At 30.8% G+C, this 16,554-nt stretch overlaps 1 protein-coding gene across 1 annotated transcript in view; it reads right to left on the bottom strand.

The window, feature by feature from the left end:
* Nucleotides 1-16,554, bottom strand: part of LOC127720129 (polyamine-transporting ATPase 13A3-like) — a 202,396-nt gene that overhangs the window by 109,745 nt on the left and 76,097 nt on the right. Inside the window, exons 22-29 of the mRNA XM_052226570.1 lie at nucleotides 15,930-16,009; nucleotides 13,978-14,130; nucleotides 12,764-12,860; nucleotides 8,593-8,665; nucleotides 5,624-5,774; nucleotides 3,678-3,823; nucleotides 3,045-3,133; nucleotides 2,031-2,114 (exon numbers count right to left, since the gene is read on the bottom strand). Coding sequence (XP_052082530.1) covers nucleotides 2,031-2,114; nucleotides 3,045-3,133; nucleotides 3,678-3,823; nucleotides 5,624-5,774; nucleotides 8,593-8,665; nucleotides 12,764-12,860; nucleotides 13,978-14,130; nucleotides 15,930-16,009 — 873 coding nt within the window. The remainder of the gene's footprint in view (nucleotides 1-2,030; nucleotides 2,115-3,044; nucleotides 3,134-3,677; nucleotides 3,824-5,623; nucleotides 5,775-8,592; nucleotides 8,666-12,763; nucleotides 12,861-13,977; nucleotides 14,131-15,929; nucleotides 16,010-16,554) is intronic.

Raw genomic sequence — 16,554 nt, 5'->3', positions numbered from 1 at the left:
TTACAATACTTTATAAATGGGACACAGAAATGCTATAAATAATCTAAGGCAAGAATTATTTTATAATAACAGTTTGGTACTATATATATGATTCTTTTACATTATATATTTTTTTGATATTACCAAACAGCTATGTTCTTCAATGCACAGATTAGGACCATCCACTTAAGCCAAGATGTTTGCTCAACTAGAGCTCAAGGGTATCTAGAGCTATCAGATGAGTGTTTTTGCTCCATGTTTAAGGCCATGTTGTCACTTTGAGATGAAGAACAACTTTAATTTTTTTCATGTATACATATTTTTTTATCAAGAATTGATAAATAAATTCTTTGTTTATCATTATATCTTTAACTATACAATCATGATCAAACTAGCATATAATTAATTTTATTATATACTTAGTAGTAAATACAGATAAATTGTATGTGTAATATGGTCAACGGCAATCGTGCTGTAATCCATGATGATATCAATATCAGTCACGGTTGCAAAGCCTTTATCACACCTTTAATCTGTATGATGTCACGTCATCGATATCAGTCACTATTGCAAAGGCTTTATTAAACCCCTAATCTGTAGAACGTCATGTCACATAAAAAACATCTACTTGAGGTATATATAATAAAGTGTATATGATATGGCTGGTTCAATATCACACGCTGTATCAACCCTCAATCAATAAAATCCCTCCAGCAGAGCTCTTTGGATTATATTGGTGTCTCAGGTTGATGCGGATGTGATATTGAAAAAGCCATATGATATTCTCTATCTATGGTTGTAAATTTTCACAAAAGTAAGTATACGGGTACTCATGAAATCAACAAACAAATACTTCATCACTGTGGATTCATTTATTTTCTTGGGTACCAATTTTTTGTGAATTAAAAAAAAATCGAATTTTGGGGGATATTTTTTTGTGGCTTTGCCAAAGTCTGCATACAAGCCTATAGAAAATTTCTACTTCAATGAACATTTAAAATTCATGATTCATCTATACAAAAGAAATCCATGAATATCCCACTATTAATAATTAATACACAGTACTCAATCTGAAAAAAGTCAAAGATGTATCCAAATGAAGTTTGCATAAATAATATTCTATAAATACATTTACTTCAAAACAATCTTCTGTGAAAACAAGCATATTCCATCTTCAAAGAATAAATTTACTTGATTTGATTTGTGCTACAAATTTGATGTAAAGAAAAAAAATTACAAATTTTTATCATCAAAACAAATATTCTTCAATTGTGCTTGGTACATTGAACCTAGATTTTTTTTAATCAATGGCTGACAAATTTCAAGGGAAAACAGTTATTTATATTCAAGATGTTGGTCAAGAGGCTGGGTGCCTTCAACAAATAATAAATTAATGTATGTCCATTGTATATTTGATAAAATACATGGATTTTTTATCAGTATCATGGTAGGAAACTGTGCACAAAAGCCAATGATTTCTACAGCCAAAAGCAATTTTCTGTAGGGAAAAAGGCAACGATTATTTCAGATTCATTGTTTGTCGCAGTTGTAGCCCTTTAGTGTCAAAATTTACTTAATTATTCAGATCACTAATTAAAAATCTATTCAGCCATTTTTTTCAATTTACACAGCTTTCTAAATATTTTACCTTAAGTTTAACTTCATAGAAATCAGGTATATCCTGAATTGTACATGTATTGCCTTTCTACATGACAATTTTCAACCAATGTTTAAAGTCTGGTAGTGAAACACAACCTTTCAGAAGGCAACTACTACTAAAAATAACCTCTGGTCTTCTGGAAATCTTAAATAAGTATACTATGGAGCACATTAATCATCAATTTTAAATGTAAACCCATGGACAAGTAAATGTTGGCTCAAAATGGTCAAAATATATTTCTTTTTCATTAAAAGTTTCATTTCTGCAAATTTGTTGGTTAGTTTAAGTAAACAATGACATCAAGAGCACTATTTTTTGTCAGGGAAGGGCTACTTTTACATATGTTCAAAATTGGAGTGGATGAATTGGTGGTCTGAAACCTTATACTTACTTCAACTAAAAACGAAAGAACAAAGTTGATTGCAACAATTCCCAGATAAATTAGTTTATACTCCATAGAAGGTATATCTGCCAACTGAAATATAAATATGCAAATAATATATAAGGGCAAAACAAACATAGTATTTATAACTAGGATCGTCATGCTATCATATTTCAGAGTACAAATATCAATAGCTAGAAGCTGCTGATTTATTTTAGAAATATTTCTATTTGCAGCATCGTAGACTCGAAACATTTTAACCTACATGAAGTAAGCTTTATATAAGATCATATTCTGAACTGGATATTATAACGGCTTAACTGGTGTAACTGAATAAAAGAGGGTATCTTATTCCATTCAAACATATGATTCTGAATGCAACATGCTTGTCTTTAACAGAGTTATGTAACTTACAACGGCAAATATATTTGTCCCAAAGTATTTTTTACATGCAGGTGTTTAGCTGTTTTTTTTGTACTAAGCAGTTGAAATGTGAGAAAAGAACCAAGAGCAAAAGCATGGAACTCTACAAGAACTTCATGTTCCTGTAAAATGCAAGTATCTTAAACACTGGAAACTATTCGTATAGGAAAATGGACTCTTATGCATGAATAGGTGTTTAGGCGTTTAGGCATGATGTTTTAGTCATAGTCATGCATTTTTGCAAGTATACAAGTTTTCTCTCTCAGAGATATGCTGCTTGTTTAATAAAATGTAACAAGTGTTTTCAAGCTGGGAACAAAACATGAGACCAAAAGCATTGAAGTATTTCAATAGAATTCTATTCTTTTTGTAACTCCCTCCTCCTAAAAAAAAAAACAAAACAAAAAACAAAAAATTTATCCAACTCATCCATCTTTTTTTCAAGAAGACACAACAAGACATTTTAAGGCCTGGTACAACTACAATTAAATTCCACTTTTCAAGGAATGGTTGGAACCCTATGAAACCAGATCGATGGAAAGGCACCTTTATACTGCAAAATGACTTTGAATTGAAAATAATGGATAAATGCACACTTACCTCCATAAACTCTCTAAAGAATTCTAGTGGTTCTATGTGTAGCCATACTGTACAGGCCAAACAAAACACTATATTAACAAGGAAAAAATCTACAATAGAAAAGTTCTATAAAGAATTCCACTGTTATAAGTGTAACCATATAGTATACAGACCAAACAAAACATGATATTGGCAAGAAAAAAACCTACAATAGAAACATTTTATAAAGGTCATGCACTCCATTAACTTTATGTACTTTAAATTATATCAGTTATTTTTGTTATTGTCAATAATTTTTATTGATCAATTAAACCCTATTTAGAATAAAAATGCAAAGACCAACAAACTTCATGATTCCAAATTTTTAAAAAGAGTTTACTCAAATCGCTTCTGCAAGGGTCTTGTACCAATACCATAGGGGATTAATGGTTGTAGTGTCTGCACATACAATAAATATTTGCAATGAATAATGTTCTACAATTCCTTAACATAGATTCTGTTATTCACAATGTTTCATAAAAAGAAAATGACTTTTTTTCTCAATTTTTCATTTTAACTTTACATTCACTATAATGGCCAACAATTATTCCCTTAAATAGCTAACTAGTCCTTATGCGTCAAAAACACCTATGATCCTAATAATAAATGACTTACAATTGGAGAAAATAGTATTTCTGTATGGCCTTCCCTTCGAAAAGACAATAGCTAGTATAATGTATTGGTATGATGATATCAGAAATACAGAAGCATTCTCGTAACTTTCATAAGCATCGTCTTCATTGTCAACAAATGGTGTAAACCTGAAAGTTAATAAACTAGAGGCTCTAAAGAGCCTGTGTCGCTCGCCTTGGTCTATGTGCATATTAAACAAAGGACACAGATGGATTCACGACAAAATTGTGTTTTGGTGATGGTGATGTGTTTGTAGATCTTACTTTACTGAACATTCTTGCTCCTTACTATTATCTCTATCTATAATGAACTTGGCCATGTAGTTACAGTGGAAAATATTTTGTAAAAATTTACAAAAATTTACAAAATTTATGAAAATTGTAAAAAATTGACTATAAAGGGCAATAACTCCTTAAGGGGTCAATTGACAATTTTGGTGAGGTTGACTTATTTGTAGATCTAACTTTGCTGTACATTATTGCTGTTTACAGTTTATCTCTATCTATAATAATATTCAAGATAATAACCAAAAGCTGCAAAATTTTCTTAAAATTACCAATTCAGGGGCAGCAACCCAACAACGTGTTGCTTGAATGGTCTGAAAATTTCAGGGCAGATACATCTTGACCTAATGAACAATTTTATCCTTGTCAGATTTGCTCTAAATGTTTTGGTTTCAGAGATATGAGCCAAAAAACTGAATTTTACCCTATGTACTATTTTTTAGCCATGTCGGCCATCTTGGTTCGCGGGCGGGGTCATCGAACACATTTTTTAAACTAGATATCCTAATGATGATTGTGGACAAGTTTGGTTAAATTTGTCTTAGTAGTTTCAGAGGAGAAGATTTTTGTAAAAGATTACAAAAATTTACGAAAAAATTGTTAAAAATTGACTATAAAGGGCAATAACTCCTTAAGGGGTCACCTGACCATTTTGGTCAAGTTGACTTATTTGTAGATCTGACTTTGCTGAACATTATTGCTGTTTACAGTTTATCTCTATCTATAATAATATTCAAGATAATAACCAAAAACGGCAAAATTTCCTTAAAATTACAAATTCAGGGGCAGCAACCCAACAACGGGTTGTCCGATTCATCTGAAAATTTCAGGGCAGATAGATCTTGACCTGATAAACAATTTTACCCCCATGTCAGATTTGCTGTAAATGCTTTGGTTTCAGAAATATAAGCCAAAATCTACATTTTACCCCTATGTTCTATTTTAGCCATGGCAGCCATCTTGGTTGGTTGGCCGGGTCACCGGACACATTTTTAAAACTAGATACCCCAATGATGATTGTGGCCAAGTTTAGTCAAATTTGGCCCAGTAGTTTGAGAGGAGAATATTTTTGTAAAAGATAACAACGACGGACAAAACGACGGACGACGGACGCCAAGTGATGAGAAAAGCTCACTTGGCCCTGTGGGCCAGGTGAGCTAAAAATTGTTGCTTTTTGGTTGCTTAATGTACACAGGAAATAAAATATGCATTTTAAAGACGAGAACGAATCTTAAATAATAATAAATCATTTATAACACAGGTACGGATCCAGGATTTAGAAAAAGTGGGCCCAGTGGGAAGGCAACTTTAGGAGTGGGACTTGTAAAAAGTCTATGCATTAACCATTTAAGTAGCTGCTTAAGGGGAGGGGAATCCATAACATATGTCTTAATCCATTTCCATGCCCATTAGGCTAAAGACACCCATTTATCTGTATTGAATCTCCCTCATATGAGGAATTCCAGGAATATCAAAATCATCTTTTTATCTTTTAAAAGAAGTACCACATGATCAACCAAACTGCCTGGTTTTTCATTTGGAATATCACATTATCAACCAAACTGCCTGGTTTTTCATTTAGAATACTGATGTATGTTTTTCTGTACACTGCAGAATTCCAAACTTGAACATCATCTCACTTACCATGGTTGTTTCTGAACATTGAGGTAGACAAAAACCTGAGCTGCGGCCTGTATCACTGTCTGTAAAATTAGAGTCAGGATTGGTCCAATACTGAAAAGGTTTATCAGTGGAGGTTCTGGATGTAATTTCCCATAGGCTCCAGTGGCTCCAACTGTATATTCAAAATATTTTTTATTAATGCATTTTTAATTTATTGACAAAACTTCCAATATTTTATAATTACATCATGTTTTGTAGTACTAACACGACACAAATGAAACACTTATCAAAACCAGTATGCTTATACAGAAGTAAATAAAGGCAACAGTAGTATACCGCTGTTCGAAACTCATAAATCGATAGAGATAAAAACAAATTCGGGTTACAAACTAAAACTGAGGGAAACGCATCAAATATAAGAGGAGAACAACGACACAACAAAAACACAACATTAAAATGTAACACACACAGAAACGAACTATAATATAACAATGGCCATTTTCCTGACTTGGTACAGGACATTTTAAGAAAAAATAGTGGGTTGAACCTGGTTTTGTGGCATGCCAAACCTCCCGCCTTAATGGCAACGTCAAACACAACACCAAAACGACAACATCACATGACAGGACCACAATACAAATAAATGGGAGAACATATAGGACAAAGAAACACACGAATAATAGCTAACAAAAGGTACTAGGCTTAAAATTGAACACGCCAGACGTGCGTCTCGTCCACACAAGACCATCCAGTGACGCTCAGATGAAAAAAGCTTGAAAGCCAAAACAAGTACAAAGCCGAAGAGCACCGAGGACCAAGACTTCCAAAATGTTGCGCCTAATACGGCCAGGGTTTTCTGCCTGGGACAAGACCATCCTTATTATTTAGAATAATTTATTATTTTGCAAACAGTAAATTTTATAAAATGACTATAAAATAGATATACATGATAAAACCGAAGTGGGGACTAACCACAGAATAAAAACGGATACATTACATAAAAAAACTTAATCCAACATATAAAAATACACAGCCGAGTTAGCCAAAGCATCAATGCACAAAGTGACGTCACATTTGAAATTCTAAAAAAACACAAAGTGACGTCACATTTGAATTTGTAAAAATATTTCCCCAAAATAAGATAGTATTAGGATTGATTCAAGATTACTTTTGTAATACTGACATTACATTTATTAATAACAATGAAAATTACAATACTTATTAATATCAAATTGTGGTAGTAATTAGATAATTAATTGTATTATCTAGCTATGTCGGTGTTTCTTCTGAATCAAACTGTAAACCAAATATATCGTATAAATTTCGTTGAACCAAAATAAAATCTAATAAATGAAGGGAGTGATTAATTATCTTTACCATAACACACGAATATAACAGAAAAGACGTTAAGACATTTGACAAAATCCGACGAGAATAACAAATGTAACATCAAAATTAATTACATGAATTTGAAATATAAAGGTACCGTAACGAGTAACAATGTTTCCAATAGAATTTCAATATAAAATCAAAGTCACATACAGCAATGTAATGACCTCAATTCCATTCAGAAAACCTGTGGAGTACACTTTGAAAACTGACTCTGTGAGCCTTTTTATTCTTTAGAATACTGCATTCAATCAAAATCTGCTAATGCCTGTGTTTCACTGTTTTTTTCTTTATATTAATTTAATGTAGAGGCTATAAAGAGCCTGTGTTGCTCAGCTTGGTCTATGTACATATTCAACAAAGGACACTCCAACATTGTAGAAGAGAACAGAATTCATGACAAAAATCTCTGTTTTGCTGATCTTGTATTGCTGATCATTTAGTCTGTTTAGTTTCTCTCTATCTTCTTTAGTTTTTGTTCAAAACACAAAAGAGGGTAAAAAAATCCTTATTTAAGGGAATCACTCCTATGAAGAGTGACAGTTTACTTACTATATCGGCAAAATTCGACTTGTAGATCTTGCCTTGCTGATCATTTTTGTGATCTAACGTGTCTATTTATCTATTAAAATCTTTATCATATAGGGCAAAACGCAAAACAAATGGTAAAAATCGTCATTAAGGGGCAATAACTCCAATAAGGAAGTGTCAAACGATTTCTGCCATTTGTCATAATTGTATATCTTGTCTTGCTGGTCATTTTTGCTTATATACGTTTCTTTCTATCTATTATAATTTGTAAGAAATAAGGCAAAAATGCAAAAAATTAGTAAAAATCGATATCAATAGGCAATTACTCTTAAAAGGAATCAACTGACAATTTCAATCATGAGACTTATTAGTAGAACTTGTCTTGCTGATTTTTTTTTTTGCATTTTAAAGTTTCTCTCTATTATAGTTTTCAAGATAATAGGCAAAAATGAAAAAAATTGTAAAATTTGTCATTTAACAGCAATAACTCCTATAAAAAGTCGTCTGCCAGTTTTGACGTACTTGGACAACTGGTAGAGCTGAACATTCTGAACATTTTTGACCCTGTCAGATTTTCTCTATCTATAACGATTTTCAAAATAATAGACAAAAATTGCATTTTACCCTTATGTTCTATTTTTAGCCATGTCGGCCATTTTGTTGTGCAGGCGGTGTCATAGGACACATTTTTTAAACTAGATACCCCAATGATGATTTGTTTGAATTAGGCCTAGTAGTTTCAGAGGAGAAGATTTTTGTAAAAGTTAACGGACGACTACGACAACGACGGACGCAAAGTGATGAGAAACACTCACTTGGCCCAGGTGAGCTAAAAACAAAAAAACAAAAAACAACATTCAAAATTGAAAAATATGATGTCACACTACTTATAAACATATTCATCTTTCTTGAAAGTAGCCTGAAGTCACTATGGCATACATTTCATGCTAGTCAAAACGTTTTGTGATACTGAGGCATTACGAATTTAAAAACAATGCAATATTTTCATAACTGATATCCACATAATAAAATCTTTTTTTTTTTAAACAATCTTCAATATATATACTCACATGATATACTAAGCGTGGTAAGTATAAACAGATCTATATATAGGAATTCAAAATCTGTCAAGTTGTTAGAGATCTGTAATACAAAAGCTTGATTAAATTGTTTACTCATATTTGATTGACAGCATTGAAACTTATCATAGAAATTCTGACAAGTCAAGATAGCTCATGAAATTAATCACAAGCATCTCTAAAAAAGCAACAATTGATATAAAATTATTTCTGTACGTTCAACACATGTTTTTGGAATAACCGTCATCAGGTATACCCATGAAAAAAAAAATAGAAAGACGAAAATATAAAATGTTTGAGAGCATAAAAACAAAGGGACCTAAATCTGTGGATATTAAACTTCATGACTTTGGGCTCAACATGGCCAAATGACAACTCTCTGGAAGACTTGGGAAAAACATCTTAAAAGTAAAAGTTCTTGTAACTTACAATTCACAAGTAAATAAAACATATCACCTGATCACCAAATCTGGATGACTGAACTAAGAAAATATGTATACCAGGTAATTAAAGGACATTATTCAAAAGGAAATGTATTTTCTAAATTATCATAAACACAACACATGTAGCCTTAGTCCAATGTTTTAGCCATAGGATCAATTTATCATTAAATGATTCAGAACAAATTGGATCAATGAACAAAGAAAATGAGGTCAAGGACAATTAATCCTGCTAGATTTATTTGCATCCCATAAAATGAATCTAAAGACTAAGTATGGTAATAAACTTATATGCAGTATATTGCAGAAAATTTAAACTGAATTTGATTTTTATTCATATTTTGTGACCATATAAGACTTGGATAATGTATTAAGGGCACTGTTTAAAGGCATTGCACTTTCTATCAGTCATAAGAAAAGCAACAAAATTGAGGCAAAATGTAGTTTTTGATGGTGAAAATCTTTGAATAAAACCTATGACTGAAACACTAGACTTGAGCTTAATATAACAGCATGACAATATGGTTAATGGCATTATGAGTGCATCATGTCAACAAGATAATTATGATTCTCTAAGACCTATCACTCATAGAACTGTAAATCAAATTATTTTTATAGATTTTTTTTTTCTTGCTTAGTACTTTCTAGCCATCTTTGCAGCAATTTATTTTAGCCATTTTGTAATTTTGCTTGTGTATAAATTCAAATGAAAGAAGATTCAAATTTAACATATTTTCAAAGTAGCATAATAACTTACTTACGAAAAATGTGTTGGTTTACAGTAAATGGAATGATCATCTAATCATGATACAAAAGTGTACCATGAAAATTAGGAGAAGGACAAATTTATATTTAGAAATGGCACGGGAAAACTAAAAGTCAAAATTTTCAAAATCAGAAGCATTTCAAATTGTTAAACTCATTACTGTACACATTTCTCTGTAGAAAACCTCTCAATTTAACTTTAAAATAATTGATATAAAAACTCACCCATCTGAGAATACAAACAGATGTAAATTCTGTCAGACTAAAACAAGCTGCACATTTAAATAATCCCATACATGTCTGCCAACATGCTCTTCCCTCTCTGTCACACCAAAAATTAATATTTTAATCTTCATCAAAAAACTTAAATTTTATTCTATTTATGATGTCTTTTTCTTCCTATTGTTTTATTTTTGACCTACATACTTATGGCAAAATATGGTAAGATTTATAAGATGAAATACACATACCTATTTTTCGCAAAAGATCAAATGTTGTCATTTTGTTTCATTAGCAATTTGACTAGATGCTGTGACAATTGTTGGACATGTGACTTAAAACCATTCAGATGTTGAATAAATTTCTTGTCACAGTGTCTTAAATGTTACTGAAATTCTTTGTTTTATTCTAAAGGTTTGAAATGAAGAAATATCATTGGTTTCTTATCATATTTTTTTACACAATTACCCCCTAAAACCTTCACAAAATCACAAAGGCATAAAACGTTGGATCACAGCAAATCAAAGTGTCCTGAACCCTGTCTTTCTTATACAAAAGCACTGAATTTATATGCATAATAGATTTGCATAGGTTTCAGAGAAAAGGACCTAAATGCAAAAATTAAACTAAAGTTAATTGTGTTATTTAGGTCACAGTGACCCAAATTTTTCTTCACAGCATTTCATAATAGAAAATAAACTTAACAATCTAACTAATTTGATCAGTTGCAAGAAAATTGTATACCTAGGTGGATTTTGTCATTAAAAGATATACTGAGATTCAATCAGTTTGGTATTTTTGTAAGTAATGATTCATGCCATGCAGTATCATACACCAGGACACAGACAAATATAACAACATGCTGCAGCAGTATATTCCAAGGGTTGTAAAAGTTACAACTGCAGGATTTTAGGTGCAGAACATAAGTGTAAGCATTATCAAATACATACTATACTTACTTTGAAGAACCTGTTCATTTTAATCAGAGGCAAATATAGAATGGAGAAAGGTAAGTATAAATTGATGAAAACTTAACAGAACATGTAAATTTTCTTGGTGAATATTACTAGGATATTCAATTAAAAGTTTTAAAATCTTAAAGCTATCTTATGGATTTTGACTTGACCAGAAGCACTGTCTCTCATCATGTTGTCAGTATGAATTAAAAAAAAATGTTCTGTTATTATTACACCACACTTTATTATTCAAAATATTAGGAAATCATCAATTAGGACATTTTCTACGAGGTATTTCAACTGACATTTAAAACTTTCCCTGATTTTATAAAACCCCAACCCTTTCCCTACACATTAATTTTTAAAAAAAAACTCAATTATGGTAAGCAATGTAAAATCAGTGTTCAAATATCATTAGCAATAATACCAAATGCTTAATAATATCCCCTGATTGATTAAAAAAGAGTATGATCATAATTTTCCTTTCTGGTCCAAGGACACAGTTATCGTCCTTTGGTTTTCGTTTTCTACGAATATAGTCCCTAGTGTGAACAGTGTATAACTTGCATTTTTTTTTATACACTTTCCCAATTTATTTCTTGATATTTTATGCATGAAATATTAAGTAAGGGGATGAAATTACATGTTAAAAAAATTTGGGTGCTGAATCTTTATGTTAAGTAGTGATTTGGTCCAGTTAAAAAAGGTCAAAAATTAGAATGTCTGAAGCTGTCAAACTGAATTTTATCCCCCCTTAACACAGAATTGTCAATATTTTGAGTTAGAGCTGGTAGAAGTTTCTATAATTTTGATATTATTTGTATCAATAGTAGTACACTACACTGTAAAAATCTTTTTGAGATAGAGCAGGTGCGATTTTTTTAATTTGAATTTATTGTCTAAAAGAAATGCACTACGAAATAACTGTGTTCTCGGGCCTAAGATGGGGTAAAGCACTTCTGATGCAGTTAGCAGCGCATTGTAACCCCCACCTCCCATGAAACTTGATCCTTTAAAAAATACAACTGGATGCATATTTGTCAAATTCTTTGCAACAGATGTTCATTTTGCATTTCCCTCACAATATTACAAATATTTTTCTTCATGCTTTCCCTAACCAGACATTAATTTCGGAAATTCCTGTACTGTACAAAAAAGTTTATGGAACTATCATTCTTTTACCATATTTTTGATTTATTGAAAATCACCAAATGCCAGATTTTAAAAATATTTAACATAAAAGTAACTATGAACATCAGTAGCAGACATTTGGATTACCTGGTGTTGTGTTATTGTCTTATAATATTGGTATAAAGCAATATAAATCTGGTTATTACTTCCTATTGATAGCTGTTTTGGTTTATTTTCACATCAAGTTGCCATCTAGAAGCTCTCTTGTTGGCTAATTTTTTGTTCAAATATGGAGGATTTTTTTCTATTCAAATCTAGTATTTAAAAAGGAAAAATATTTTGTGTATTTTAATCCGGGCAAACTCTTACAATATTTAGCAAATTCAGTAAAAAAATTACTTTCGATTCGAAATTTCTTCAAATTTTCGCAACCATTCTTAAAGTCATTAGACGAAATTAAACTGTTTACTGTTAATCTAGGTGTATTATTTTTCAAGCATTCAAAGAAACTTTTTGAAAATAAGGTTCCTCGATTAAAGTTTACTAGAGAGATTCCAACTCAATTTGTAGCTTCCAACTTTTTCTTCTTTTACAACTTGATGTAAAATTAAAAGAAGACAGCTTTGGTACACAAAAATAAAAGCAACTTACCCAGTACAATATACAAACTGTCAGAAACTGTGTTAAACTGTACATAGCCATATACTTAAAGATCCCAGATGATGTTGTTAAAGCTGCTCGACCTTCCCTATAGAGGGATGAAGAAAAGCATGCTAGCAGATATTCAATACAGAAGCTATCAAAGCAGGATTTACATACACAACGTACATATATATATTATACAACTTTAGACTAGAACACATTTTTTTAAATTTAGAATTCTTTTGCATCAGGATTTTAAAGGAAAATAATTTTAGCTTTTTTCTTAAGAAAAAAAATGATAACTAAAGTTAAATCATTAAAACCATGTCTCTTTTATTTTATTCCAGTTTCAAATTATTCTGTTACAAATCTAGTTATAGGAATAATGTAAAAGGCAGAGGTGAGTGAAATGATAAATCCTTATATTTCCTTATTTTGCCCTTTCACTAAAGGGCATTATTCAGGAAAGACATTTGTGTTAAGTTCTTAAACATGCAGGATAGCAATATCCAATCATATATCTTGCAACTAGGATTGTAATGGAACAATCTAAGAACTTAAGAATACATGCTTAGCTATAAAGTATTATAACCATTTACCAAAGACTTATTTTCATTCAATCAGTATGTTAACTTAGGCTGTTTTGTCTGTACCAGAAGGGTTTACAGCATGTTTTAAGAGATACTGTATCAAGTTATCACAATTGCTGATAAAAATATATCAAACCCATGCAAGAACGAGCAAACAATAACATGCTGATTAACAGATAATGAGGAAAAATTGAAAGTAAGAAACATCACTGTTTTACCAAAAAAAAATTCCATTATCATAATATTTATTTCTATTTCATATAAAGTGTAACTGATTCTATCAAATTTATTGAACCTATATACATAATAAAAAAAAATAGATTTTATAAAATACAAAACTTAACATATTGTTAGGGTGCTATATCATTGTAATATCCCTTTCTATCTTTTAATTCATATTTTATAATAAATAAATGCAAATCATTCTCAACAAATGCAACTATCATCTCCTATGTAACATTCTATGTATATATATAATTCATTAATATACTTTATCTTAAAGTATTCATAATTCAAAAAAAATTTATATTATGTTTATTTAAATTTATATTTTTATTGCAATGTATTAAAAATCAATTTTATCAAAGATCATACTGGACAAACAATTGTAAGACTAAAATAATGTAAACCTACCTGATAAGTGTAGGAACACATTCTATATTTGGTTTTTTAGAGGTAAATGGAGAGGCAACTGATGCCTCTGCCTCAGAAAGAGATATCCCTGCATGTGCTGTCTTCAGGGCCCCACAATCATTGGCTCCATCTCCACACATCCCAACAAAGTAACTGAAATGATATTTCAACATGTGAAATGCAACATTCCTCCATCTTTTAAAAGGAATCCAATATGTTTGCATTAAAAATTAGTAAGGGGTCCGCGGAACCCAGTGTCTCGCCTACCTTTGCTGCTAGTCACAGGCTCAACAAAAATGGGGAAAAAATTATTAAAAATTTTCTTATAGATACTATTTTTTGATTGTAAGAAGCTTCTGTCCAAGTTTGGTAAAAATCCAGAATGGTTTATGAATCTAATAAATGTTTTGAAAACTATAACTACAGACTGTATGTAATGTTAACTGGAAGAAAAACTAATTCCATTTATAAGTAATATAAGGAAAACAGGTAATATATTTACAAAATTTCCATCTAGATACTAACTTTTGATCATAAACAAGCTTCTGTCCAAGTTTGGTTCAAATCCTGGATAGTTAAAGAAAGTTATTAAAATTTAAAAAACTTTAACCATAGAGTTAAGATAATGTTAACTGGAAGAAAAACTAATTACATTTATAAGTAATATACGGAAAACAGGAAATATATTTTTACAAAATTTCCATCTAGATACTAACTTTGATCATAAACAAGCTTCTGTCCAAGTTTGATTCAAATCCTGGATAGTTTAAGAAAGTTATTAAAATTTAAAAAACTTTAATAATCACAGAGTGAATGTAATGCTAACTGGCAGAAAAAACTAAGTCCATTTATAAGTAAAATACGTAAAACCAGGATTTTTTTTTAACCAAATTTACTTCTGGACACTATCTTATGATCATAAACAAGCTTCTGTCCAAGTTTGGTAGAAATCCAGGATAGTTTAAGAAAGTTATTAAAATTTCAAAAACTTTAACCACAGAGTGAATATTTGTGGCCGCCGCCGCTGACGGAATCTATAATCGCTATGTCTCGCTTTTGCGACAAAAGTTGTAGGCTCGACAAAAACCATACATGACTTCAGAGGAGATGTCTACATCCAGTATGGTAAAATAAAACATAATAATATTTTAATCATCCTTGTGATTTAAGTTACTAATACAATTGTCATCAATATTCTGGGACTTTTATGTGTAATCTTAGCATTCCTTGATGTTTGCCACTGGAGGTAAAGTGAACAACAATCAATCAATGGTAAATATATGAAGCAGTAATTCAATACATTTTAGACATTAATAGTGATTCAAATTCTAATTCAGTCTTAAACACCCAAATTTAATAAAATAAATACTGACCCATCATTCAGAGGGTTGTTTAGGATAACTTCCAACAAAGAATTTTGAAATAATGGCTGAAAAAAACCATCATAACAAATTTGAATTAAGTGGAAAGTAAAAGGCAACCTTTTTAGCCTGTGGAGCCTGTTTCATCATACTGTTTGACCTTCACCTTTGTCAATTATACTCCATACATACATTATTATATAAAGTTAAAGAACTTTGTAAAAAAAATTGGACCTAAACAAAACTTCAAAGTAACCTACTACTCTCTAATAAGTTGCTTTAATCATAATTACGTAAAGAAGAATCAGACCATTACAATAATTGTAACACCACATTTAGAAAAAAACACAAAAAAACTTTCAATTCATTGAAATTTCTACCTTCAAGGACCATAACTCAGTGAAAAAGAAGAATCAACTGTAGCTCCACATGATGATCTTATATAAAAGCAAGGTGATATCTAAAAAAATTAAAAAACTTACAGTTTAACAGACTGATATATGGAAGTAAGTAGTGCAAAATTATGGTGGGCCATTTTGCCTGCTAAGTGATGATCAAGTTACCACATATTTTCTTTTCTTTAAATCTTACCCTAATTCTTGTAATGTCTCTATTAACTGTCCCTTTTGTTCTGGAGAAAATCTAGCAAATACTGTTCCCCGTACACATAACTGCAATGTAAAAACAAATGCAAAAATCTAAGAAATACTGTTCCCCTTACACATAACTGCAATGTAAAAACAGATGCTAAAATCTAGCAAATACTGTTCCCCTTACACATAACTGCAATATAAATACAAATGCTAAAATCTAGCAAATACTGTTCCCCTTACACATAACTGCAATGTGAATAAAAATGCTAAAATCTAGCAAATACTGTTCCTCTTACACATAACTGCAATATAACTACAAATGCTAAAATCTAGCAAATACTGTTCCCCTTACACATTACTGCAATATAATACAAATGCTAAAATCTAGCAAATACTGTTCCTCTTACACATAACTGCAATATAAATACAAATGCTAAAATCTAAGAAATACTGTTCCCCTTACACATCACTGCAATGTAAATACAAATGCTAAAATCTAGCAACTACTTTTCCCCTTACACATAACTGCAATATAAATACAAATGCTACAATCTAGCAAATACTGTTCCCCTTACACATTACTGCATTGGAAATACAAATGCTAAAATCTAGCAAATACTGTT

Source organism: Mytilus californianus, unplaced genomic scaffold (assembly GCF_021869535.1).
Source record: "Mytilus californianus isolate M0D057914Y unplaced genomic scaffold, xbMytCali1.0.p SCAF_11, whole genome shotgun sequence".
NCBI lineage: Eukaryota > Metazoa > Mollusca > Bivalvia > Mytilida > Mytilidae > Mytilus > Mytilus californianus.
The sequence above is the reverse complement of the archived record's forward strand: the minus strand, read 5'-3'. Positions and strand labels throughout refer to the sequence as shown.